This window comes from Centroberyx affinis, unplaced genomic scaffold (assembly GCF_046629955.1).
Source record: "Centroberyx affinis isolate AG114_WGS23_722 - 3 ecotype Tasmania unplaced genomic scaffold, CSIRO-AGI_Caff_v1 ptg000390l_1, whole genome shotgun sequence".
Lineage (NCBI taxonomy): Eukaryota > Metazoa > Chordata > Actinopteri > Beryciformes > Berycidae > Centroberyx > Centroberyx affinis.
This window is the reverse complement of record NW_027279058.1, coordinates 238,149-266,081: the sequence shown is the minus strand read 5'-3', so window position 1 is coordinate 266,081 and position 27,933 is coordinate 238,149. Positions and strand designations below refer to the sequence as shown.

Here is a 27,933-nt window from a genome sequence, read left to right as displayed (position 1 = left end):
CAGCATTTAATTTGCAAACGAAGACACAAAAAGCTTTAATTTAAATAGGAGAAAAAAAATCACATAAAAAAACTGTACAGAACTTTGAACATGATTTAAAGTTCTTAAATAAAAGACCCCCCTCCCCATATAACTAAAATAAACAATAACAAAGTGGGATGGTGTACGATACATTTGTGCAAAAGAAGTATTAACTGATTCTTCCCAAACTGCACATTTCGTTGTGAAGAGTGCCTCTCCACTCAGGAGCCAGCTCTCTCCTCTGATGGGTGAACACAAGAGACCCTCCCCTAAGCCTCAACATAGTGTCTTTAATGTAAAATAACCCAAAATCGAATCATAATAAAATAGATTTATATTTTAAATATATATTTATATACGAAACATGCTGTACATAAATTGCAGAGATTAAGTAATCCCTTTTTATTGACACCCAGGTCTGTCCAGTAACTTGTGCTTTCCTCACTCCCAGTGAAAAAAAAATAAAAATAAAAAAAAAATAAAAACCTAAATTACTCCCTGTTGCTTTGGATACAAGATGAATGAGAGGGAAAAAGAAAAACAGAAAACAGCCCTGATCAGAAAGTCTCTGTTTTTCCTGAGTCAAGGGAGTTTTTTTTAACGTGTGAGCATGGGATACTGACGCTCTGTTTGCCTGTTGTAGCGTCTTCACAGCCGAGATAGGAAGAAATCTTAGCGCGGGCTAAACAAATTGGGGCCACTACTTCAATAGCCAGGACAATCCTGAATAACAATGTGATTCTGTGACAAAGAAACAGGCTGGCTTCGTATGTGTCCCTTGTTCAAATGTCCTAAGGATGTGTTGATAGTGTGTGGAGGGGGGGCAGCGCTGCAAAGATTGAGTGACTCAATAGACATAACAGATGTGGCTATAACAGCATGCAGTGTGAAGAAAAAAAATGTAAATCCAGAGAGAACAAACATTGAAAGGGGGGGGGGGGGGGGGGCATCTTCTGTAAAATGTGAACGTTGAACGTGACCCAATACTCAACCTGACTCATAATTTTGACAGCTTCGCCACTTATGACTTCATCCCCCTTTCAGTTTTCTCCCTTTGGACAAAAGCCTTCCCGCAGAAGACAGCAAGTCAATTTCTTTCCCATTATAGACCCTGAGAACGCTGGCTTCCTTTCAATTTTCCCACAGTGGAACACAGTTTAGAGGAGATTATTTGGTGTGAAAACTAGCGCACAAGGCAGTCTTCTGGTACAACGATTTACACTATGGCACAAGGTTATCCCAGAACCGCTCAACCCCAAAAGAAAACAAGACAACTGGGCAGGGACATATGTGGATTTGCATTGGCCAAAAGCCGCTGGGGACCCAGGGGGAACAATTGGGGCAGAATTTGGTCAGACTGCCAGCTTCTTTTGTGTGTTATGTGATCTACTTCGACCCATTAAAACCATCAATCAGTGTTTTAATCAATTTTTCACAGTGGTGGAGCAAAAGAGTGCAGTGGGAAAGAAACCAACTTAAAGTGACTTCTCAGGAATACTTCCAGTTATATTACACACTTAAAAAGACAGCCGTTGGTGAGATGATACAAATGCGATGATACCAAACAACGTGGAGGGAGGGAGGGAGGGAGGGGGGGTTACAGTTGACAGAAGGCAGAATCTTATCTCCAATTCGATATATCAGCACACCATATAGACAAACCCCTTTAAAGATATCTTTAAGACGATATTAATCAAATAAATATTCCACCTTTGCTTTCAGTATTTATTCAACTTTGTTTATTTCCAACTAAAACGCTGGATGTAACTGTTGTATGAACAGCAGTAGTAGTGGGTATATTAGTAGTTAGCAGGAGATGCAGAAGCAGTAGTATAGTAATAGGAGGGGCCGTACTGCAGGCAAAGAAAACAGAGGGGCCTCTGGGTGGCGGCTGGCTCCCCACACAAAGCAGCCTGGGTCCCTGCTATTGAGAGAAGTCTAGAGCTGACTGGATCTGGTCAGAGGGAGTTATTGATCGGTCATCCTAGGAAAACTAACTCAGTGGGCCTTAGACACTGAGGAATTTGTGATTCTTCAAGTAAAGTAAAAAAAAAAAAAAAATTGACATTCCACTCACCAAAACAAAAAAGGCTTTAGTTTATAATACTCCCAGTTTGTAGTCTTGTGATCAACACAATGTCACTGGTAAGCATCACCCTCGCTCCATCCTGATCCACGGGCATCAGCTCTGTCTGGAGTCATCCCACATCCGTGTTGCTAGCCAAATTCAGGACTCGCGTCCAGGCCTAAATAGACTGTAAACTCAGCGGTAAAAGCACCACATGTTGGCCGGGATAGAAGGGAGTCTTTTCCCTGATACTTGCTCCAAGACAGAACTGTTGAGTGTTGATGTTGTCAGGCACCTCTGTAAGAAATAGGCCAGAGGACAGAAAGATGAAGTTTTGGTGGGATGCGTTTTTTGTTGTTGTTGTTGAATATGTGATGTGCAGGGGGGAGAAGTGGGGGAGGTTGCTGAGAATTGGTCATATAGTATGTACTTAATAAATATCATTTGACACACAACTGTAGGTCCAGCAAGGATGGTAAAGGGGGAAAAACAAAACAAGGCTTATCATGGTAGTCTATATCCTTCACCTGCATGTACAGCAACATAGGATCTTGAACTTTCTTTTTTTTGATTGGTTATGCAAACACTGCTGCTGCAGATGTCAAGTGAGAGAAAGTCAGAGGTGATCCTCCCTTCTCCAGTATAGAAAAATAAACAATACTCAAGCAAAATATCCCTTACAATTGCACTGGCCTTTTTGGCCTGTCACTACTGTTACAACCCAGAGGTTGTCCATAGAGACACAGAGTGCCTTTTTTCAGAAAAACCTTTAGAATGAGTACATCGAGTCTTATGAGACATGGTGAAAGCTGACTTTGGAATAAACTGGTTGGTTGAACTCCTTTTGCGTTCTGACATGCATCAGCTCAACATGCCATCAGGTGTTTAACTCCTTTGGCTGAGAAGGAGAGTGGTCGTGTGTACAACCAAATCTATCCAGTATTGCAGTGGGTTGAAAAATGTGCAATGGAAAAAAAGGTTGATTTTCCATTAGAGGATTTACAAATCTCGGATGTATCAAGTTAGTTGTCTTTGAACAAGGATCAATGGAATGAGTCCAGAAGGCTGGAATGAGTCCGGTCTCGGTGGGCAAAGCCCGATCCAGAGTCGACCGCGGGTGTGCTTTCGCTGCAGAGAATGTCACCGGGGGGTCACCTGGTGCAGACTCAGCGCAGGTGCTCAAGTAAAGGCAGCTCTGTGGATTCCTCTCGGGGGGTGGGGGGGTCCCCTGCAGTCAGCAGGATCGTATCCATTGTTTGGGTGGCTCCCAGAGGATCTTGTGTCGGACTGGCCTCAGGCGGGGGTGCAGGAGGAGTAGGCTGTAGAACAATAAGAGATAAAAATGATGTTCACCTCAGCAAATCAGCACTGCTATTGTAAGCCCACACTGTAATCGTTTGTCAGAACATTGCCTTGAAATCTAAATGTAATATAAGCCATACTGGAAGCTTTTTTGCTGCCTTACCTGTGTGCGTATGGTCTGTAATGTTCCTCCGTCCCCCTCCACTGCAGCCGGTCCGTTAAAGCCCTTCCTGCCCGACAGACTCCACTTCCCAAAGTGGCTCTCGTAGTGTAGCCCGCCGCCCTGGCCCAGGCCCAGGCCAGCCCGCTGGCCCGCTCTGTGCCCTGAGCTCTCCAGGAGACTCCCAGGGCAGAAGCGCTCCGGGCCCGGCAAGGGGGGAGGAGCCAAGGAGCTGCTGAAGGAGAGCTGGGAGCTGGACAGCTGTTGGCCCAGCAGCCCCTGGATGGAGGAAGTGCGTTGTAGGGAGGTGAGCAGCCCCGTCTCCATCCGGCCCTCTGACTGGCTGAGCAGGGCGAGGGGGAGGGGCTGGGGGTGGTGAGGCCAGCTTGGGGTGGGACCAACAGGGTTGTCCGTTCCTGAAGTGAAACGAAGGGTATTTCATGAATTTGATTTTACCTTCAAGACAGGTCTATATCACAAATACTAGGCTTGTGTTGTATTACAATATTGTATTATTGTATTATAATATTACACTTAAGCAATGCACCAACATGGCATGAATTCCCTCCTCTAATAAATATACAGGGTCTCTTGTTTGACCATGTGCCAGAATTGTTGAATGTTGCCACATAAATACAAAACAAGGAAGTAAGAAAGTACTGTGTTTACTTGTACTAGCAATCTATACTAGTTTTGTAGATAGATCTAGGTTATGCTGAAAATTAGAAGGTTAGTGAGTCCATGATGTGGAAATTAATGAAAACAAAAACAAGTGCTTTACTGGTTTGCCTACACTACAAGCATAATATGTTCAATGATAGTCTGGATAGTTGTTTTTTTCCATCAATTTGATAATGTGATTAGAGACAAAAATAAAAAAGGTTTAAGGCAGATTCCAGATGCTGGGGGACTTAATTGCAGGATTTGGTTTTTGTAGATGGCGTCTCACAGATATAGTAATGGCCAAAATACTACTTGCAACTCGTGCAATGATTTACTCTAGTCATAAAGTGGTGCTCTTCCCAAAATTAGCGATCAATACTACTTTAAGAGGTTGGACTGTGGCTATTTGTGGTGGAGCATAATATAAGCTCGCTGAAGCAACTGAATAGGCGATATTACTGCAAGCTGTAGGAAGAGGCAGCTGGTTTGGGGCTTACCCATGGAGGGCTGGACAGTGGTGATGTGGGGCTGAGGAAGGCCGGAAGCTGGCGTACTCTGAGTGGTGTGGGCAGCTGGGTTGGTAGAGATGGAGGTGGAGCCGCCGCCGCAATCCGAGTCCTCGATGTTTCCTCCGCTGTTACAGCCGGCGCCACAACCCTTCTGTAACCTGCAGAGAGAGACAGAGGTAAGCTATTTGAATAATATCCACATTAACAGCAGTGATTGTGAAATTGAAAGAACTAAAAAATATGTAAATATGTTTGTACTAGGGCTGGACGATAATTCAATATTATCGTTTATCGTCTTTTAGTGGGATTATATTTTGATGATATGGTGATTTTGGGATATCGAGACGCACAATTCTGCTGTCTGAACTGATGAGAACAAGCTAATTTTATTTAGAAACTCAGACAAAATGAAGTATGGTAGGAATATTATGTGAAAATTTCAGTTTAGTTTGACATCACACCAAACATTACCATTCGGTTCAATATGATGAACATTAATTTGATTATTTAACGTGATTTCGCTTATGTGAGCCACATCGTCATATATATCGATATCGAAAAAAATCCTTATGATTATCGTGATATTGATTTCCACCATATCGTCCAGCCCTAGTTTGTACATACTGTATATATCACAAGAAGTTCAAGCCATGTACCTGTCCCAGCTGCTGATGAGCCAAGTATAAATGTTGTGTGGGCTGACAGGTCCTCCCCAGACAGAGCGGAGCTGACTGTGGCCCCCGGCGTAGGAGGTGGTGAGGGGCGACACGTAGATGGGATAGCCAATGGGCTGGTCGCACGATGAGTTAATCATATTCCTCAGGGCCTGCTTGGCATTTTGAATGCTGCCGCGCTCTGGGTTACGATTGCGCAGGAAGACCAGCTCCTGCTGCTGCCCCGCCCACAGCCCGCGCACACACTCCCTGTTCACCTGTAGAGGGCAGCGCAAAGATTAAGCATGCAGATGAAGCACACTGTCATCTTAGTCCACATTTCAAAGTAAGTGTGCACTGAAAATGATGTTCAGACAACAAAATAATACAAATTTTATCATTGTTATTTTACACATAAAGTCTGCAGAATGCGAGAAATAAGGTCTATGAATCTTAGAATTTTATGGCGGAGACCCCACAATTTGGTTGCCACTAGGATGTCCCAGGATTGCCACTGAATTTCATACAATAATAAGGTGGAATAACCAACAAAATGTGATGGACGACTCCTAAACTGCTGTTGGATTTGTTGTCCATTATTACCTATAAACTGGCCTACTGTTAGAACAAGCCACAGACGGCAAGACAATGAATCATAATGAGGAACAATAATGACCTTGATAACGCGAAAGCTGAGGAACCTCTTGTTGAGCATGATGATCTTGTACTCATCGCTGCCGTCGTCCATGATGTGGCGCAGGGCCAGCAGTGAAGGCATATTTGCCAGGATGGCGCTGCGCCACACCGGGTCACCCTCATGTGATATCAGCATCTTCTCCTCATTGGCTGTGATGGCGTCATAGAGAACCATGGGATCTTCATACTCATCTGGAGATGTGAAGTGATCCTGGAGGAGACAGAGATTACAGCGCTGATCTCACTTCATTACTTTCAACAACAAAATCAGTCAGCCATGCATGGCTAAACAGAAACACCGGCCTGGACACATTTTGAATCATCTAGACCGCCTAATGAGGAATTTCAGTAGCCTGGTGGGTCAGTAGATTTTGTAGGTCACACTGCTAAAACAAAGCTAGATTTCACTTTACTTCATGTTTTTCCTCTGAATAATTTATGAGATGAAAAATATAATCTGGTTTTGACCAATTTACATTGCTGCCTGTTCTTGCTTCGCTGTAAATGAATGTGGGTAATGTTGCTAGTGAATATTCTGTAACACAACTTCATAGTGTACTGTTGTTCCCACATGATTTGTAACTGCCCTTGTTAGTTATACATTGGTATTTTCTACTGCTCATCTCTCATTTCAGTACAGTTGTCATTGATAGAAAAATGTCTTTCAAAATATTCTGCAGGGAGTGAAGATTGCAGATTGAATGTTAAACTGGATGCAAGGAGTAGTTTCTCCTAGAATATCTGAATATTAAGTGAAAGCATTTAAAATATTTTGGACAAACTACATAATCAGCTCTGTCAGCAAACAGAGCAGACACAAACAGAGCAAAGTTTGGTAGTATTGTTGTGACAAATGTCACACAGTTGCATCATAGTAAAGTGATATTTTGCCATTTTGTTATAGCCAGGTTACAAACGTAACATTCACAAGTAATTCAGTGATAAGGCGCACATCCTACAAGGTAAGTGCAGATCTACAGTGAAAAATCAGAAAAAGACGTTTTTCTATCTCTATCGGGATTTTCCTGGGAAATTTAATACCTTGATTCTAGGCTTTACCTGAATGTCAAACCTAGTGACAGACCCTTGTGTGACCCCTGGGTATTGAAATGCCTACTGAATGCCCATGGCTGTGAGATAAATCTTACCTGATGCAATTTGAGCGACATCCGCACTCCTGGAGCCACCACTCGATTCAGCAGGTCCATATCTGCAAACACCCATTCGTCCCTGGGGGATGTGATGCGGAAGTCTCCCTTGAAGAGGGCATGGAGGCCATAAAGGAACGGCTCCAAGCTGTCAAAAGCAGAAACCCACAATATCAACTCCTGCGACACCATTAGCGCATGTAAGGGGAACGACGAGTGATATAAATATAAAGAGACGGTAGATTGGTGCGGTAGTCTTACCTTGCAGACATGCTGTGGGAGGCTGTGCCCAGGGCCCTTCTTCCCAGGATACACAGCCCGAAACAGAGGTTGACAAGCGGAGAATCCCTTTCACTGCTCACCGGCTACAACAAAATGACAGAGCAAAAAGTTGGTGTGGTGGATATTGTAAGTATTTTGTCAAATACTATACAACAAAGTAGACACACAAGTTGTATGAGCATAAACTTTCTGTGATTATTCAACTAGATTAGAGATGGATAGAATAGAATGAGCCACAAAAATGTGGCTCAGAACAATGAAATATCTGTTTGGTCCCAGTCTGGTATTAGCTGTCATATCAAGTTATAATTAGGGATGAGCAGAGCAACATATCTTGACAAAACAAGCAACTCCTGCCTCCATTTAGCAATGTTTCATCAGCAGATGGAGAGAAACACACTTCACTGACACATATTTAGCAGCCCCATCCCTTCTCTCTCCAAATTTTTCTTCCTCGCTACTGTCTCCCATATCCCCTTTTCTGTATTCAATTTCAAAATATTCTAAACTGATTTTCCTGATTTACATAATAATGGTTATGTTACTGGATTATAGAAAGCTTTTGTTCCTGGTTATTATGGGTTCCAATCCTACAAAAATATTGTTCTTTGATCGTCTTTTGTTACAGAACATTTGAACGGTACAGAACTCTGAACACATAATTTAACTAATGGTTCAAAATGTGGCTAGGTGTGGTTTTAAATGTCGTTTTGGACAGATGTGGAAAAGTTACAGCTCAGACTCAGAAAAACACAACAAAAACAAACCCAACCCATGCAGGACTGTAGTGTCAATATAGTAGAGAGCCTAACCGTTTGACGCCTGCTATTGCAGTACTGGATCCAGTCCAGGTAAATCATGCAGAAGGCAGAGGGGGTAATGCCAGAGGCCCTGTGGTCATAGTCCTCATCGATGTTCAGGTTGAAGGTGGGGTCACTGTCTACATATGTAGGACCGAGGCAAGGCCGCAGAGCCTCCTGAACTGTCTCATTAGTCAGCCATTCTTCCAACTTTGGAGACCGACTCACATAGTAGATGATACTCTGTTCAAGGAAAGAAATGCATGATCCAAATTATTCAACCATCGAGCGCAATGCTACCAGTACGATTGTCGTTTCAATACGGTTTATGATCTGGTCACATCAGGACACATTATGTGAAATGCACACAAAGCAGATTTTTCTCACATTGCTATTGGATATTCAAAACCAGATATTAAGTAGTCAAAACCCCATTCTGATTTGTCATAGTCTGAACATAATCTAGCCACAATGCACATATACAGTAAGTAATGTGAAGAGATGGAGAATGGGGAAAAAGTAATGCAGACACAGTGATCTAATAAAATTCAATCTTTAGTCAGATAGAAGTAAACTGAAAAAGCAAAGAACCAGGATGAAAGAACGGTTGCAGAAGTAAGAACTGCTTAAATCTCGTTGAGATTCACCTACCTTGACATAGTAGGTGATGAGGATCTTGCGAAGGTCAAATACTTGCAACATGGAGGCGGCGTTGTTGTCGCTGATGCTGTAGCCCTCAAGTACATACTTGGTGGCGGCCACCTCCCATGCCAGCCAGCGCTGCCCAAAGGCAGCATTGAACGACAGCATGTGTGGCAGGTGGCCAGGCTCACAGCAGCAGCAGCCCTCGTCCTCCTCCACTCCCTCGGTGATGGCCTCTACCTCCCTCTGCTGACAGTAGGTACCTACGGAGAGAGAGACAGGTAGGCAGATGAGGATCAGCGGCACTCGCTAGGAGCTCAAAAGACTCAGTACAGGATATTATAGTCCTTTCTACATCTTACTACATATGAATTCTAGTTTGTCCCAGCCCTTTGTGTAATTGATACTCCAAAAAAAGTTTTTGCTCCAGTCTTTAGTTCATTAGATATTTGATTGCATAATGCTTTGTTTTGAATTGCTAAAAAAAGACTCATAGACTGTACTAAGAAAAAAACTACTAAACTTGAAAGCTATACTGTATGTTCCCAATAGTATCCTTCTGAGAGGCTCTAGGCCAAAGAAATGAATATTAATATTAATGAAAGTAATCATCAGATCTTCATTATGAGTTGAACAAAACACTACATGGAATAAATGTCCTCTGTATAACATCATGTGTGCAACAAATTCAAACTCACTAACTCCAAGACTAGTTTTGAGATGCGTTTCAGATGATGCAATGGATTTGCTTTGTTGTTAAGTATCAACCTCTTTTGGAGTGATGCACAGCACATATCCATACTAGTCTAACAAAGCCTTAATATGCAGTTGGAGCAGTGAAACTGACTTCCTTGGAACAGAATCAAATATTCAGCAGAATCCAATTATCAGCACTGCATACCTGCAACATAACACTATAACACAGCATTGCTGGCAGGCATCTTCTTTCCCCAATTTATAAAATGCAATTGTCATTTCAATTATTACACAAAAAACGTGACAAGAGCTCTCGAGAAAAAGATATAATATTGTGAGTTATATCAAAACTAGACATGTTTTCCCCCCAAATTGTTGACAAAGCAAAATATTTGTGGCGAATAAAAAAAAACTCAGCTGCATTTTATCTCAGTAACAGCAAAATCTGCCTACATACAGTATAAAACTTTTATTTCTTAACTTTTATGTTAACTTAGACTTCAAAGTAAAGCTTTTAGCCTACACAAGCCAATTTGAGATGCGGATTAATTTTGTCAGTTACCATTTTTTCCTCTCTATGCTACTGACAAAGTTATGACAATACGACCTATAATTGTATGGGAATAAACTACAATAACTTTCAAACTAACTGCAATTAAAATAGATTTTTAGAGCAATAGACTTTTCAAAAAGGAATGCATGCAATACTACGATATTTTCTATTTATAGGGAATATGTCAATAAATGCTCTTGTGTGTGGACACTCCACAATTACCCAAGTGTGTCTTGTTATATTGAAACCAGCAGGTAAGGCAACAAAAAAAGTGCAGACACACTCCGCTCGCTCCACAAGCCTCCAACACCCTCAAGCCCCATTGGCCCTATCATGCTGCTGACCTCTGAACTCGAGCCCCCTCAGCTGGAAGGTGACCAGGCCGTTGCCAATCTCGATGATGTGCACCAGAGCGTTGAGGTAGTCTGAGGCGAGGATGAAGCAGTCGCCTGTGCTGTAGTTGCCCCAGCGGCCCAGCAGCAGGTCCCCACACAGGCTATGCTGCAGGGAGCGTGTCAGGTGCTCGTAGAAAATCGAGTTCAGATTGTTGTCATCGGCACCTTTTAAAAGAGGAAGGATCCACGGCATAAATTAAGAACACAAATGACTACTAGTTAAATAGGGAGGATGATTACATGGCGAGAGGCTGTTGTAGCCTACCTGGGTTGCGGTCTAACTGGGTGACGAGTCTTGTGTTGGAATGATCGACCCGCTTGGTGCTGCAAAGGTGAGATCAATGAGTCAAATTCAAAGGAAACACTTTTAGACAGAGGTGAAACACTTTTAGACAGATTACAAGATGCTATCTCACACTTCAAACAGAATCTGAAACCTACTTGTAGTCTCGCTCCCAGAACTTGACAGGCCTGGTGTATGAGGTGACGAACACGGCACTGCCCAGGACAGGATTGAGAGGGGTGGAGAAGATAGCGGAGAACACAGCCTGGACAAAAAGCACCGCAGAGTCTGAAGTGACAGAGGAGTTAAGGACATCTCCAACAACATCGTAACTGCTCAGGGTCCTTCAATGCTCATAACATGCAGCATCCCGGTGGATTAATATGGAAAGGCACATACAGTGTACTTGAAACAAAACTCTTTCTCACCTCTCCACTGCCATTTGAAAAACCAATAAGCCAGGTTCAAGCCGCTGTGACAGCAAGCATCCGCCCTGCTGAAGTGCCCTTGAGCAAGACACTGCAGTGTTTCCCACAGGTTGTCATTTAGCGAGCCCAGTAACTCATTTCATTCTTTAGGTCAGTTATATTTCCATCTGATTATTGAGGCTACATTTCAAAGTGTCTCTCCATTCAGTATTTGTGTCGGCACAGACACACTGCGACTCGGAGGAGAACAGCTGTCATAGGTGCAATGAATCATGGTCACAGTAGTTCACCAACAAGCTTTTGGCATTCAGTAGCATTAAATCCATGCATCAAGACACCCGAAATGAATCCAAAACAAAAACGTACGTAATTTCCTGGCAGGGTCGCCCACATATTAACATTGTATGGTAAACACTGTACTGAATCCCTAAACAGATCAAACGGGATGCTGTTCTATAGCTGCCCCTACGCTCCAACCTCCCTGTGGAGCAGAACAAGCAAAAGAAATGAATTTTTTAGTATTACAAACACAGATGAGCCGACAGACACTTTCAGTATTGACTGTGGGAGTACGTCTGAAGGATACGGGGCACAGCAAAGGGTTGAGCGAAGGCATGGAAGGCTGAGCCCCAGGTGATCTGCCAGGGGGCAATGTAAGTCAACACAAAGCGCAGCTTGTAGAGCAGATCCCACATCTGAGAAATCAGCAAATATAGGAAAGATACATCAGAAAACATATCAGCAATTGTAACCATACCACTACATAGCTACTATACTGTTGATACAGCAGAGGTTAACATACAGATGTCCATTTAACAGAATAATGGCTACTAAAGTGGGGGGAATATATGAAGTAATCATATTCATGTGATGAAAATCCTGTGAGACGATAGGCCGTGCGCTCTAACCTTGCTGAAGAGAATGGACATGAAGTAGTAGTCGACTAGGAAGGTCTCAGAGAAGTGCGGATAGTCAAAGTGGAAGAAGAGCGTGGTGAAGCACAGCGTGACGTATTGCTGTGACGGGGCACAGAAGGACGAACGCAGCAGCTTCATTCCCGCCACGGAGATGAAGAGAGCTCGGCTGCTGGAGGGGTGGAGGAAGAGAAGCAGGGAGAGAAAAAGAGAGATACATGTTGACAAGGCTAAATCCAGAGACACAAGATCTCCAGACCCAGAAAACAAGTGGCTAGCTGCATGTGCTACAATTTTACTGGAATGACAACTGCCCTTTCATACTCTATTTGAGTTGAATTCGTACAACATTCAAATTGTTAATATACCTATTCATGAAGGAGTAATTAAACTTCAAACCCAAATCTGTGTAAAGTCTGATATCTAATGGCAAAAGGCATGCTACTGAAATTGCCATCTGTTATTGACTGATCTTTGGTGCCAGACGATGTCGCCGCCTGTTTTATTCAAATATGCAACTGTTACTGTGCCTGGTCTATGGGCAGAGGGAATAAAGTGACATGAGTGAGGGGGCATATTTTATGCATATTGCATTACTGAGCAAAACCTGTAGAAAGTCATACAACTGAGGGCGGATAACCGTGTCTATTGATTTTTACGTTCTATAGTTCCAACACATACAGTGCTCTCTAAATACATATTCTTGGGGAGCAGGGACTGAGGAGCGTGGAAGTGAAGTAGTAGTAGACAGGATGGAGGAAATGCTTACTAGATGTCCAGCTCTTTATGGTTCTGGCCCACAGCTCGGGCCTCTGTTGTTAGGGAGTTGAGCACTACAGCTGGGTAGATGAAATATTTCTCCACACACTGGAGCCATGCGTACAGCTTCTCAAACCACATCAACTGAGCAGCATCTGGGGCAAAGAGAAGGCAAAACAATGTCACACACTAGTAGAGGCAGTAAATGGTCTGAACTCTGGCCTTTCCCTTCATGTTCACCTTGAAAAGAGTACATTTAAATTGATGTTTTATCCCATGGTGGGCATGGCTTAATGTTAACGACTTGTTCTGAACTATTTCCATAAGCATGTGGGAGCCTGTGTTTTTCACCCCTTATTGAAGTGCTACCTTTTCACTTCCCCATGTCAATTTTCACAGCTGGGATACTGTAGTTCATTATTTGCTTCTCAACCTTTTAAGGTACTACCAGCTGCTATGTATGCATGTATGTAGGCGAGTGTGTTGAGATGGAAGAGCAAGCAGACACTCACCTCGAACCTCAAACTGGCTGTACTCTCTGGATCGGAGCACAGGGTGGGCCAGGCAGAACCAAGGCAGCTGTTTGCGAAGCTGAGGCAGGAGATAATGTGTAAGGAAGCCTATCACACCTGCCAGGATGTACAGGACAAAACTAAGGGCAGGCTGTGGATCAAGAGAAAAGGGGAGAGAAATTAGTGTTAAAGACCTGTGGACACTGGTCACTGAAAACCTCTGAGAAATGTACTGTTAGGATCATAATCCCTGCTCCAACTGACTTGCAGAGCGATGAAGACTGTGCTGGCACTAATGGCGAAGGTAATCACAGCCATGAGGGGGCACATGACGAGGTCTGAATGAAGAATCTCTTTCTGCAAAGAGACAGAGCGAGCACACAGGAAGATGCGTTTCAAATAAATGACTAAGAAAAGCCTGGATTCTACAAAAATGTGAAACTGTGCCACTGCAGTCTGTACAGGTAAGTGGAGGGCGATCTTTACCACAGAGTTACGCAGCTTCTCAGGAAGAGGGTCCTTGATCTCCACTGGGGGTTCCTCTGGTGTTCGGTTCTCGAGCTCTGGGAATAATTTAGACCGGACCAGAGACCTGGGGGTGGAGGAGGCAAAAACATACACACAGGAATTGTGAGAGCTACACAAGCAGAAGGGTGTTATTATTGGTTGGATAAATCTTACAAAACTACAGACTAGGGAATACCAGACGAGACACGACTTCAAAGGGAAGGGAAAAAATAAAATAATAACGATCAGGTTAGACAGAAACTATTAGACTATTTACTTTCAATTACAATACTTGATTTTTCACAAAGCGTGTAAAAAAACATTGCATTACGTGTTTCACATTATGGCTTCATCAGGTGCGCTCATTGCCAAATCATTGCTGGATGTGATTGTTTCAGAGTTTTGGGTTAATGTTTGTTGTTTATCTACTGCTTAAGTACAAACAAGCATTTTAACGAACAGGAAAGCCATTGGGGACTATGTGAAATAGAATATACTGACCACAGGATGGTGGGATCGCTGCTTTGGCGGCTGAGGTGGTAGGATAAGGCCAGGAGTAGGCCACAAAACACAGAGAACAGTACTGGCACATGGGCATCCCCCCACGGTGCCTACAATCAAGGATACAATAATCAACTCATAGTCTGCTCAGAAAGTTAATGCAAACACAACACCTCTACTTATGCATTTGCTCTGAGTCTCTCTGACACTCACATTGATAGCACCCAGGCAAAATCCATACAGCAGTGCAGCCACCAACACACTGCGCACTAGGCTGAACAGAGATGATAGGGGGCTGGTAGTGGCTGAGGAAAGAGACACAATGTCAGAGAGAATATGAGGAAGAACCTAATCACAACTGATAATGGGCATTAAACCACCCAGACTTGTGGCTTATTTGTGCCTGCCAGTGTAGCACTGTTGAACTGAAGCAAAAATAATTGAGTCCTTGAATATGTAGAAATACTTTTGCCTAATCTATTGTTGCCTTGTGTAGCAAGCCATGATTCTGTTGTGCTGTGCTGACAGTTGTATGCTGCAAAAAGAATTTCCTAATTTACTAACACACATTAAATCATCATTATCATCCTCTATGCAGCTATGTTCTTACCAGTTCCTCCAAAAATGTGCATGTCGATCTGCTCCAGCAGACACATGACAAAGGTATTGACCTGAGGTAGGAGCCCAAACAGGAAAATGACCGGAAAACACAAGGCAAACACTGTTGGACAAAAAAAAAAGACAGCATGTGATGCTGGGGGAAACATAACACACACACACACCATTTGCATGCTCAAATTTCTGTCATCTTTTAAAAAAAAAAGACTTTTAATTAAGCTTTATCAAATTTGAAAAACCTGTTAAATTTTCTTTCTGATAAAACTCCCCTTCCCCTCAAAATTTAAAGCCATCCATTTTCACCACGATTTCATCAGATCTCCAGATTACATTAATCTGCTCCATATATTATAAAGTGGTGCACCGAGAATTTATGACATTATTCTCTTCTTAAATATATAGTCCAATATCAAATACAGTGTTAACAGTCTTGGATAGCAGTAATGACGGTAGACAGTACCTCTCTTACAAATTATACAAACATGACTAGAGCTGGTAAAACTCCAATTTGAAGTCAGGACATGCTTACTTCACCATGCCTCTGTTACCCTCACCATCTAAAACCTTAGTGTCTGAACATTGAATGTACGGCAATGGCCAGCTGCCATATGAGAGTGATCTGATTCCATATCAAAACAATAGCCTGGTGCAACTGATAATTCAAACAAGTTTGAAACACAGGGATATTTCAATCATTTCATACAGTATGTACATTACCATAGAGGTCGAGTGTTGTTGGCAATATGCTGAATCTCACCAAGAATGAAGTGTGTGCAAATGTGTCTGACTGTTGCAACTAACCAATGAGCATATCCCTGGCACAGAGCAGGAAGTGTGCAGAGAAGAAGGTAACACCATAGAGGGAGAAGGGTTGCAGGCTGCCGGAGCGCCCAGATAGGTCAAAGATCCAGATCAACACACAGCACAGGCAGAAGTAGACCGGCCGGCTGTATACAATGATCCAGTTATGGCCCTGTCAGATAACAGACAAAGAGTTATGTCTTTGAGACAGTTGACTTAAACAAAATAATACTATGATGACAGGATGATTGGCTATAAAAGGTTAAATATTTGTATATTTGTGCACTAGTGCATGGCAAAATTTTCAATGTTCAGGTTTTTGCTGTGATTAAATTTAAGCATGTAAAAACACCACTCACGTGCATTGGAGAAGCTGCATCTGGTTGTACACTCTAAGAGAACATAGAGGGAGGGAGTGTTAGCTTCATACGTTTTCAAATTTTTTTGATTAAAAAAAGAGAAGCCACACTGAAAGGAGACAGGAGTGAAGAGATCATTTACAACGCTCAAGACAATTCTGATGTAGATATTGCACTGTATAATGTATACAGAAGATAAAAACAGTGTGTCTGCAAGTTTGGTCTAGGGCTGAACAATTAATCGAAATCGCAATATGACCTACTGCAATTTTCAAATCGCAGGAGGCGCAATATTTGTTAAAGGCGAAATGTGTGTCAAAATACCACTTTAAATTAAATATTGTCGTGCTGCAGAGATGTCCTGGCCTACACATAATATTCTACAGACTTAAGAAAACATTTTTGCTTGGTACAGATCACACCATAATCATTTTAATACATTTTTCAATGAAAATGAGAATAATGATGTAAAAATTATCATTCCCTCTAATATCGCAAATCATATCGCAATTGCAATATCAGTCAAAATAATTGCAATTAGATATTTTTTCGTTAATTTAATCGTTCAGCCCTAGTTTGGTCAAGATAAATTTAAGACCTTTTTAACAAAGAGCAATTTCGTACTTGAAATCCAGAGGTAAAGTACCTTCAGTAAGGAGTACTGGCAGCTAGCGATGACCAGGCAGAACTGGAAGACCCAGATGTCCCTGAAAAAGCCCTGGTGCAGCAGCAGGAACCCCAGGAAGGCCACTAGGCTGGCCAGCACCACAGCAAACACATTCTCCCCCACACGGCGGTTCCTGATAACGGGGTGCAGAGGGATCAATCCACAGCTAGATTGGCTCCATAAGTATTTGGACAGCTAAACATTGATGTTTGGGCCCCACTGTCTGATTGTTTTGTATTTTAAATCACAAAGTTATTTGACAAGGAGATAATCAATTAGGTCACCTCTGTTTTGGGGTGGGTCGTTGTGCACCTGTTTCGCAGAAAATGCATTGCCTTGCTTTAAAAGTTGGTTGCACAATGAATACAGAGTTGTACGTTAATTATTAGGAGTGAGTAAGACAGGTGCGTTCATGCTGTTTATAGTTCCCTTCCTAGCCTGCCAGATTTTTTACTTGCTTCATCTTATTAGTTGCTTTTCTCAACACTGCAAGAAGAATTGGTCAACCAAGGAAAAACAAAATGGAAGATACAGAGAAGAGAAGAGAATACAGAGAATTTCTCTCAACAAATATACACAAATGCATGTATACATCTATGATTGCTTTTGTCAGTCAAATCTGGATTTTGCAGTGTATTTTGCAGCCAGAGAATAATATGATTTTACTTTCAAAGCAGAATAAGTCAGAAATGGCAAAATGGGATTGAACTATGACTTCTAAATGTGCTCCTAGTATAACTGATCACATGCAAGCCATTGATATTAGGAAAGTGCAAAATGCTTTGCTTTGTTTTTGAGAACAAGGGACCATGTATGGAATATCATCTCACCCCTACACAAACAGTCTGTCTTACCTGTCCAACAAGGCCAGAAGGGCCAGTCGATCATATCGAACCCTCAGCCACTTCCCCGGCAGCACCCAAAAACGATAGTACTGTTTGGGTTTGGCCTTCTCCTCAATCATCAGTGTGTTTTCCTGGGACTCTTGTAGAGACTCGTGATCCAGATCAAACTAGAGAGAGATGAGGTGAGAAGTGAGTGATGAATGCAGAAGAGCAAACACGAGAACAACCTTGCTATAGTTTCCTCTGAGGTAGAGAAGCTTCTGGCTTATTTGCATGACATTCTACATAGAATAATCTGAACACTGAAGTATCAAAGATTGCTAACCTCAGGCATTTCCAAAGGCACCCTGCGCACCTGCATGCCCTGTAAGACCACAGGTCTGGGCTGGAGCATGGACAGGACTGGTGCCCCTTCCTGGACCTCAGTGGAGGTGAAGCTGGAGGACTGGGACTGTCTCTCCCTCTCTCTGCAAGAGTGAAATTTCACATTAGTAATATTTTTCCATGGCAAATTAAAATCATGCAGTGTTAAACTTATTCAGAGTCACTTGATAATAGCAACTTGACAACTTACTGCACTGGGTCCTCATAACCGCCTCCAGCAGGCCCAAATGTGTACGACCTCTTCACTCCTGTTACACAATAACACAAGGCGAACTCAAATGTAGTGCAATCAACAGGGAATAAACCTAGGACACTACCATTTTCAGTACAAATAGAAAAAACATGAATGTGTTGTATCCTTAGTACAAGCCTTTTTATAAATCTGGCTTTATTAGAATAGATGTCCACAGGTTCTTACAATCCATTATTGTTTAGAATTAACGCCACACCAATTAAAGCACGGTCACTTGTTGGTGTTCACTCACCACTTTCATCATAGAAGTAGTGCACTGCCCCCTCTGATGTATCGTCAAAGGTGGAGGCCTCGTGGATGCCACCGCGGGGCAGCAGCAATGAGGAGGCAAACTGTAAGGCTGAGGGAAGGGTACGGGTCCGTGAATGGGAGGAGGTTCGAGCCCGCTGGAGGTCCTGGAGGCTACAGTAACAACAGTACAAATAAAAGAGAGTGATATGTGTAAAAAAATACATATGACATCACCTTTAAAATACAATTTAAGTGGTGCCATGCTCCATCACAGACACACACAGTAGCAATTTACAGAGTAAGGGCAGTTTCATTAATGTTCCCAATAAGTTGTGCTGTATATAACTTTGAAATGGTGTACTCCTAAAACAGCATGCTGTGCAAATATTTTCCCTAATAAACAGTGGCAATTCTAATTGGGATTAATAATTCCTATGTCCTTAGTACTGTAATTTGCTGACAGTTTTGACAAGGTTATAAAACACAACCGACTTGGTTGAGATTGTAGAAAATAAATGCATTTGATATGAGCCAGCTAGCCACAGCACAGCTGAAGCAGAGCCAACTGAGACCAGGCATCAGCCATAACCCAGGCTCAGGTGTTCTGAGTTGACTAACCTGGGAGGGGATCCCATGGTGGACGGGGGCGGTGTAGGGTTGCTCCCTGCATTGTGTCTCCTGCGGATGGCCTGGGTCCTCTTAACACTGCTCACCGAGTCCCGTTTGCCCCCATCCTCTGGAGCCATAGCTGCAGGAAGGTGATCAGTTACATCAATGCAAGGGTTTACATTACAGTGTCGGTGCACATTTTGCAAAGCACCATTTACATTTGACAGGGAATAATATTAAACATTTATTCTCTCCAAATAATGCTGGATTTTAATTATGGCAAATTTATTCATGGCAACAACTGCATGTAGAATTTAGTTGGGCAAACCAGCTATTGTCAAACAGGTAGCCTGCATCACTTATTTAAGAGACATTTTGGGCAAAGTGAAATATATGCCAATATAATGAAAGATGAAGAGTTTGTCCATGGCTGCACCCTTGTAATTAACATAAGGTTGCCCTCACTTGTGCTATTTTAAGTCCTGAACTGAATAAAACTGAATGATTACTAAAAGGAAGCAAAATGGCTGGTAGAAATGGGTTATAGATGGGAGCTGTAAAAATACATAAAAGCAAAGAGTTTAGTGAAAATATGGCATCAATGGTCAACAGTTTGGCAGCCGCACTGTGCCCTGTAAACTGATGTTAAGAAGCCAAGAAATACAGGTCCTCACAAAGAACTTCTTCAAAACTGGACTAACTCTGCCTTCACAAATACAGTTTCAAATAGTCCTGGATTAAACCTGGATTAAGCAACATAAAAGAAAACTAGTGCTCTTCAGGGCCACATGAGGCCTTAAATTCAGGCTCCAAGAGGTCAGCTTTGACTGTTGGAGAACAGGCTATATCAGTGTTTACCTCTAAGTACCAAGAGAGGGTTAAAAACATCAGCCCAGGATTTTAATTAATCCACAATTTACAAATATTCCAGTGTTGGATTTGTTTGATGATTTTTTCGTATTTAAATGGCTTTGATATCATTTGATTTGCTAAGATGACTGGTTGTTCTATTTTACCCCAGTCCAAATTGCTGTTTAGTCTTATTTCTATCAGTTAAGAAATATATCTAGAATCTATCCTTTTCAAACATAGATGAAGTCATTCGTGCTGTCAATCATCCCATAGTAACAACAGCATTTTCCTGTATTTTATACCTGTATGTACAAGAGTGCAGTCTTAGATCAGCTGACAAAGCTCTGGACTGTCCCCAGGTCCAGGCTGAAATCAAGAGGTGACTTTGCAATCAGAGCCCCAACACAACGAACAGCCTCCCAGCCAATACACATCAAGCTCCCTCTGTACATGTTTTGTGACATGTCTCACTTGATTTGAATTACTTGCTCTGTTGTGTTCTCTGTAGTCTTCGTAAAGCACTTTGTAACATTTGTTTTGAAAGGCGCATATAAATACATTTTGCTATAATAGCACATACAGGACTAAGTCCATTTCATGGTTTTGAAGAAACGTTCCACACGCAGATCTGATTAACCATCATTGATTATCTATGTTGTGAGAGCTCTATAGTCGAGAAATAACTAAAGCAAATGCAACCAAGAAAAGAAAGACACTTTTAACTATTCTAGATTCTGTCTTCATTTGTATCCTCTCTGGAAAACAAGTCATGTTTCATGTTTTATGGCTTATTTAAACAATTATATTAATTTGACCAACCTTTGAAGCATATATTGTTTAATATTCATGGATTTCATTCTACTCAGCACAACTTCCTCATGGTACACTGTTCAAATACTACAGGTCACTCACTATACACTTTCCTCTATGGCTGCAACCATACTGCATATGATATGATATGTATAGTGTATTGTCCATAGTATGTCCTGCACCGTTTCTTTGTGCTCTATGTGAGGTCCCACAGTTGTCAGTGTGTCTATGAAAATGTAGGCTACTGAGTATATGCATTAAATTTGCACTCCTATACATAGAGCACTAGTATGACAAATCATGCAAAACATGGAAGGACAATGTGATACTCTAATATATGTAGGTATTTTGGACTCACCTCCCCCCACAGCTCCCTCTTCAACCAGCTCTCCTGCCCTCCAGCCCATCTGGTTGCCAGTCCAGGAGCCTCCCAGTGAATCCAGCCGGTGGTGATGAGTCCCTGGGAAGCTGTCAGTATGGATGGTGCGGGCCTCCAGATCCGACTTGGAGATGGTCAGGGTGCGAGGGGCAGGGGTGGAGGAGGAGGGCATAGTAAGCAGAGTGGAGGGCAGGGCTGCTGTGTTGCTCTGGCCTCCACCTGCCCCATCCATACTTAGCACTCTCGCATGAGTCTTAGCGCTAGCTGTGCTAGCAGAGCGCTGGGCAGCTCGAGAATGTGAGGGGCCAGCAGTCTCAGGTATATCCCCTTCCCTCGGAGTGGGCAGTTGAGGGGCAGAGGGGAGTGGGGACGTAATGCCAGTGTTAGCGAGGTCTGGGGAGTAGCAGGAGGTAGAGGAACTTGAGTCATCATCATCATCGTCGTCGTCATCCGAGCTATATCGCCTCTGAGAGCCCAGGCTGGAGCCAGCACTCATGTCACTGCCGTCATCCTCGTCGCTGGAATCCTCAAACAGGCTTTCACTGTAAGCCTTGGTGCCCAGCCGGTTGCGCACTGGGATGTAGTCTCTGTGTTGCCTGTGATTGTGGTGACGCCTGTAAGAGCCGCAGTCAAAACTGCTGCTTCCTGCCCCGGCCCGCTTCCGAGGAGCTTTCCGTCGGCCAGGCCTGTGCCCCACACTACTGCCGCTGGCCCGCAGCAGCTTCAAGTCTTTAGGGCGCACCACCTGCTGGGCCTGCAGAGTGGGCTGGTCAGACAGTAGGAAGGGGGTAGAGGAAATGGGCAGAGCAGGCTCAGAACACACAAGACCCAGGGCCAGCCCTGAGGGCACCGAGTTGGCCTGCCGAGGCGGGGGCAGTGGGGGAACTGGGACAATTCTGTCTAAATCACAAACCTCTGAGTGGCCACTACTTGAGGGGGAAGAGTTCTGGAGGGGAGGGGGCTGTGCAATATCGGAGGGTACAGAGGGCAAGTCCTCTCCTTCAACAAGCGTTCTGTCTAGCCCCTGGCCCAGGGAGAAATCTTTGGAAGGGGAGCGCAATAACACACTGTCCGACAGGTTGTCAGTATCACTGCCACCCAGTCCTGCTGGATCCTCTGTGGATCCTGGGAGGCTGGAGCCCACCGCTGGTGCTGAGGCAGACACCCGTGCATCTGCAGGCCGTGGTTGGCTAAACGAAGGGCTCTCCAGCTGGGTGGAATCTGTCTTCTCACTGCGGTAGCTGCTAACAGTGCTAAGGGTCTCGCGGTCTGTGGTGGCTCCACCCGCGCTGAAACAGCTGTCTGTGGATCCGGCAGCTAGCGCCACCCCGCTGCGGCTGCCTGGGTGCTCAGTCCCCGGTGCAAATGCCACAGGGTCAAGGCCCAAACCCAGAAGATTCTCACTCAGCTCCTCACTTAAGCTGCTCTTTATAAGGGGGCTAAGAGGAGTGTCCCCCAAGCTCTCAGATTCAGCAGAGGGACCCAGGGGAGAATAGGCCCCCATCCCATTTTCCTCAGGACTCTGCTGAGACAGTTGCTCTGGCAACCCCTCCACCTCCTGCAACTGTTCTTTCTCTCCTCCATCTTCCTGGCTGGAGGGTGAGGGGGGGATAGATAGGCAATCTCCAGGCTCTCCAAATCCAATTGACACTCCAGGCACTCCCATTAGACCTGGGAATTCACCTCCCAGAGCAGCAGCAATGCAGGACTGGACCACACTGGCAGCCCCTGTAAAGTGAGAGAGACCAAAATCAGAATATACAAACCACAACATGGATTTGGAATGGCTATAATGTAGCGGTTCTAAATCCTATTTCATTATAGCCATCTAAACAGGGACTGATTTATACCTGGGATGCCAGGTGAATGCAATTAACTAGGTGATAGGATAGAAAACCAGCAGTACTCTGGGTCACAGGGACCAGGATCGAGAACCACTGCTATAATGGAATGGCTATATTTGTATGCTTATAGCCTGTGCTCCTGAACATGACTTTTTTACAGACAGGGTTGGACTGTGTACAGTGTATATCATGCTACTTCCGGTGGCTGAACAGCAGACTTACTAATGGTGTCCTGGGAGCTCTGGCGTAGGATCTCGCGGTGAGCTGAAGTCACAATTACATTATTGCTGCCTTGTTCCCGCATTAGCTCCTTGATATCTGAGGTGAAAGGAAAGAAGTGAAGCTAGATGTAAAGTAACCCCCAGAATCAAAACAGTGCATATTCAACATTTAAAATGAAATGCTGCTTTATGACTTAGGCTACTTTTACATTGACTCTGCTGCAAGGACGGTGTACAGAAATACATTAGTTTAGGCTTATACATTATATGTCACTGGTAAAACCTAACCCAACCTAGTATGCAGTATGGTTACATAAAACATAGATACATACCCTTAGTGCCCCCGGTGTCCTCCAACTGGGGCAAAAACTCCTGAGGATTCAAATAAATCAATAAGCCACACAGTTAGTCCATCAAAACGGGTAGCCCATATCATAACATTATATCATAATAATGAGCTAGGATAACAGCAGGACCTAGTGGAAATTATATTTTCCCCCCATCCTCTGTGTCTTCCAGAAATGTGTTTGTATGAATAAGAACTTTTTGCCAAGCTGTCCAGCAGGTGAATGTGACAAACTACCCGACTAACTGTTTGATGCATACTTGATGTAGGAAGTTGTAAATTAAACATGCTCTAATGTGTATCATTGCTGATGTCCCATAGGCATTTCAGTCAAAAAAAAACTATTAAGGTAAAGAAAACAAGCTGAGTGTATGTACAACAACAAAGTGACACTGTTCTTCTTCAATAAGTGGTGGAATGATACTGATGAGCCAAATGTACAAAGAAACTGATTATTTCTTTTATGATCAGGAGACTTCTGTCTTTGCCAAAAAAACAGTAGACAATTTACAATGGAATATTAAGATTTGATATAACGGAAATGGCAAATTTGCCTGGAATAAAAATTTCTGCCAGTCTAATATACTGTATGTCAGAGAAGAATATGTGACACTCATCACGCCTGGTTTTCTGTGAGGATAGAGGGAGGACTGAAGACAGCATGCTACTGTAAAGTATGGCAACCCTCACCGACACCTGGTTCAGTCCAAACAGAGAATGTTGGGAGCTGCAGCGCACCGGGGGTGTTGAGTTGACCTTCCGAAACACAGTCATCTCCACACCAACATGACTGTCCCTGTGAGGAAGTTACACAATGGGGCACATGCATGAAATCAAGAGGCTGCAGCACATGAATAAAACGTGATTTCACAGATTTTCTCCAACATCTTTATCCTTGTTACCTGTGCTGATTCCCATCGTGGGCACCTGACCCTTCGTCTCCTTCTTCCATCCTTGGGGCTTCAGCTGTGAGTGAGGCCTGCTTCTTCTCTACAATCTCCCCAAGGTCGAACATAGCGTGAAGCCGGTAATTCACCACCTTGATGGCTGTGAAGAAGACCGCCACCACAGCACAGTACACGCCTGCTACCACCAAGCTGGGAGGAAGAGCCTAAGAGGGAGTGAAAAGACAATGACAGCAATTGAGACTACAAACGGAAATTAGGTAATGCTGGTCTACCTCAAGGGATGAGTGACGGGCACTATTCAATAACAGTTGGCAAACAGTGACACCAAGAAACACACCAACAATGTACTTAATATGACGCAATGCAGTTATCATAAAGAAGCAGCCCACTGGCCACAGAAGCTTGTGGATGAAGCTCTTTGGTACTATAAAAGAAAAGCCTGCCAAAGAAAGTAGAAATGAGGCAGTCACTGCATTTTGACATGCAGATAAACTGAATGTTTTAATATTTGGCCTAATTTTGCCAGTGCTGCAAAACTGGAACAACTCTTCAGATTTTAATGTATACTTGTAGTGTGTTTGTTTAGTCTGTCATACAGTATGTCTTGTCAGCAATAAATATGAGGTTATGTTACAGTCATGTTACATCATGTATTGTGTAAATGTAATGTGTTAAATTCCTTGTACAACAGTTGTACTTGTTAAATAAAAGCAATTCTGGTTAAGTTTAAAAAGCTGTTTATAAAGACTAAGGCCTTAACTGAATTGATTCATTCATTCATATGTGTGGATAAACTGGTGATCAGCTTCCTGTGCAATTGCGCTCACCATGTACAGCAGGAAAGGGAAGGCCAGGAGGAATATCCAAAGGTAGAGGTGGAAGCAGTTGGAGAATGTACTCTGATGGGGGTCCACATACCAGCCTCCTGTGAGTGAAGCCCACACACCCTGCCGCAATATTTGAAGAGCTTGGGAACCCATCTCCACCTTCAGGTTAGATCAACCCAAAGTTGCAATGCTTCCTCTAAGGCTGTAGCTCAAAAAACTGTGCAGCAGTTGGAGCCACAGTGTCTTGCGTCTACAATGGCACTTCCATTGGGGATGGCAGGTTAACCAAGACCTTTTCATCAAGCATGATAGTTCTGTATCTCCGATTTGTATTCTTCAGTTGAGCTCAAGAGTCCATGCATATTCTTGTGCCAGAATGTGCTCCCTCCCTGCACCGCCGTTGCCAAAATCTAGCCTAATCCTTGTCGGGTAATCAGGAGAGTGACTTTTTGGCACATTGGTAACCCACTGAATGTATGAAAAAACATTCATCTGTAAGAAAAATCAAAACTGGTTTGCTTCCTAATACATTGTCAGAATGTTTATGTTCTATTCAGTGGGCAAAACTGACTTGTGAGATTACAGTGAGAATCACAATGTGATTTCATCTGTTGTGGTACAGCTTTGCACTGTCTACACAAACACATCAGTTGCAGAGATGACACTTTATACTGGCTATTCTGTTTATTTTATTTATAGAACTTGGTAAAATTGCACTACGATTATGTATATACAGAGGTTCCTCTTGAATTCAGCTTGCCTTGGTTTCATTTAGCAAAAGATCACAAGCTAAACGGAACTGCATCAGAGTTGTGAGACCAAATTCATACTTGTTCATTTGACATGTAACGTTGAGAACTTAAGTTTAAGTTCACAGTAATACTTTCACTAGCTATAACGCTAGAGTCCGGAAAGATAATGTTAACTTATCACTTAAAGCAAAGGTTAGACTGTGAGTAACATCAGCTAACACTGCCATTGAATACATTGATTGCACTGAGTGTAGCATGCAAGTGTTAGCTTTTAAGTCAAACACAAACGGCAGGGGAGCCAGTTATAATAATATGTGTCGATACACTTTTTAAATTTCAGATGGGATGACTGTCAGCAGCAAAGAATCACTATATTCATATCCAGGCCAATGCTCTCCCAGCTAGATTAAGTTTGCCGATTGACATTAGCAAGCTAGCAAACAGTTTAGGCTAGCTAAGTAATATCAGTATATAGCCTATTTCAGATGGTCGGTCTAAAATGTGAGCCGTTTAACCACCAACGCCTTCAATCATCTCAGTGAATATGAAAACATAACCGATGGCAGTTAGCTTTAACGTTAGCATACTGGCTGACGATCATGGTTAGCCATCGTTAACTAGCTAACGTTAGATTGCTTAACGCTAGTTGCCGGCTAATGTTAGGCCGCACATATCAGCATTTAACGCTAACGTTAGCTGGTTAATGTCGCTAACATTAGCTAGCTAGTTGAAATGTAACGTTAGCCTACGGCGTTAAGTTAATCGTTCGCTGTTTCTAGGTGCACGTTAACAGTTCCCTCATTAGCTAACGTTAGCTTTGTTTTACGTGATACGTTTGATAATTGTGCTCACTGTGAAATATGTTTTCCACGCTGGGATTCCAGTATAGCTAGCTTACTAACGTTAACATTAGTTGTCCAGCTTGCCTCATATCTTCCTTCCGCGTTCAGTCCTTGCAAAATCTCAGATCTTTCCTTCCCAGGATGCTAGCGAGCTAGATAGTCGCTTGGCCAAAAGCTGTACGTTAGCAATAGCTTGACTAACGTTGACGTTAGCTAACTTATCATTGTTTTCTGTGCAGCTGGTCAAAGTCTCTCATCCTCTTTGGCATGAAAGCTTAGACATCCAGTGGCAGCGGAGGTCTTCTCTCATGATGAGCGACAGCTGTTTCTTGGCATAAACGTTGCCAGTGAATCATGAAATGTGATGTTTCAAAAAGCTAGCTAACTAGGTAGCTTACGTTAGCTAACTAGTTGACACACACGCACGCACGCACGCAGAGAGAGCGAGCGAACGAACGAGAGAGATTCCCATAGAGCTGATTGGCCGTTTGTAGGCGCGTCATAGCTGGGTAAAGGTAGAGTGTGGGCAAGTGAAGTTGAGTGTTTTTCCCATTTCCCCCGGTAGACTTGGTGCCTCGTTTATAAAACCGTGTGTAGGTTCCACATTAAAAGGTTACATACGTTAAAAATGGGAAGAAAGCGCACGCAAAAATAACCCGATTTATAAAACGGGTTATTTTCTGTATACGGGTACATTTTCTGTCACGCAAGTTTCTCTTAATAAATCCCAACCAATTTAGCCTGCTTTTGCCTCACGTCCCACCACATTAACTCCCACAACCAAAAATAGTTAATGAAACGCCCTTCATAAACATTGACATGGATATAGGCTAAATGTGCGTGTCATTCCATTCTCTATATCTTTGTGTGAGAAAGTGGCAAGAAAGTGCAAG

The 27,933-nt window shown here is 43.1% G+C and overlaps 1 protein-coding gene across 2 annotated transcripts; it reads right to left on the bottom strand.

The window, feature by feature from the left end:
* Positions 1–30: 30 nt before the first annotated feature.
* Positions 31–27,441, bottom strand: LOC139641556 (pecanex-like protein 3). Of its 2 annotated transcripts, XM_071516005.1 has the most exons (36): positions 27,051–27,441; positions 25,447–25,938; positions 24,614–24,822; positions 24,402–24,507; positions 23,698–23,737; positions 23,367–23,462; positions 21,280–23,028; positions 19,269–19,398; positions 18,652–18,821; positions 18,357–18,414; positions 18,108–18,249; positions 17,792–17,949; positions 16,917–17,070; positions 16,271–16,303; positions 15,912–16,083; positions 15,103–15,213; positions 14,706–14,797; positions 14,493–14,602; positions 13,971–14,076; positions 13,749–13,841; positions 13,485–13,635; positions 12,983–13,127; positions 12,208–12,385; positions 11,886–11,994; positions 11,030–11,159; positions 10,854–10,912; positions 10,538–10,753; positions 8,954–9,207; positions 8,315–8,545; positions 7,482–7,585; positions 7,221–7,368; positions 6,053–6,283; positions 5,380–5,654; positions 4,712–4,881; positions 3,555–3,967; positions 31–3,408 (listed from the first exon to the last, which is right to left on the bottom strand). In XM_071516005.1, exons 2-36 carry the CDS (start codon positions 25,597–25,599, stop codon positions 3,256–3,258), a joined length of 6,849 nt encoding a protein of 2,282 aa, XP_071372106.1. In that variant the 5' UTR covers positions 25,600–25,938; positions 27,051–27,441; the 3' UTR covers positions 31–3,255. The 2 variants fall into 2 exon arrangements, with proteins under 2 accessions (XP_071372106.1, XP_071372107.1); XM_071516006.1 differs by lacking the exon at positions 27,051–27,441 and having other exon boundaries at positions 21,280–23,008; positions 23,356–23,462; positions 25,447–26,763.
* Positions 27,442–27,933: the final 492 nt, after the last annotated feature.

What these genes read in the sequence shown, in the direction of transcription:
- LOC139641556 (XM_071516005.1), bottom strand. Translation starts at nt 25,599, where the DNA reads ATGGGTTCCCAAGCTCTTCAAATATTGCGGCAGGGTGTGTGGGCTTCA. An exon ending in GAGCTCCCAGGACACCATTA is followed by an intron (nt 23,029 to 23,366) that starts GTAAGTCTGCTG and finishes CTCACTTTACAG; the next exon opens with GGGCTGCCAGTGTGGTCCAG. An exon ending in TGCCAGGGATATGCTCATTG is followed by an intron (nt 15,214 to 15,911) that starts GTTAGTTGCAAC and finishes TTTGTCCAACAG; the next exon opens with TGTTTGCCTTGTGTTTTCCG.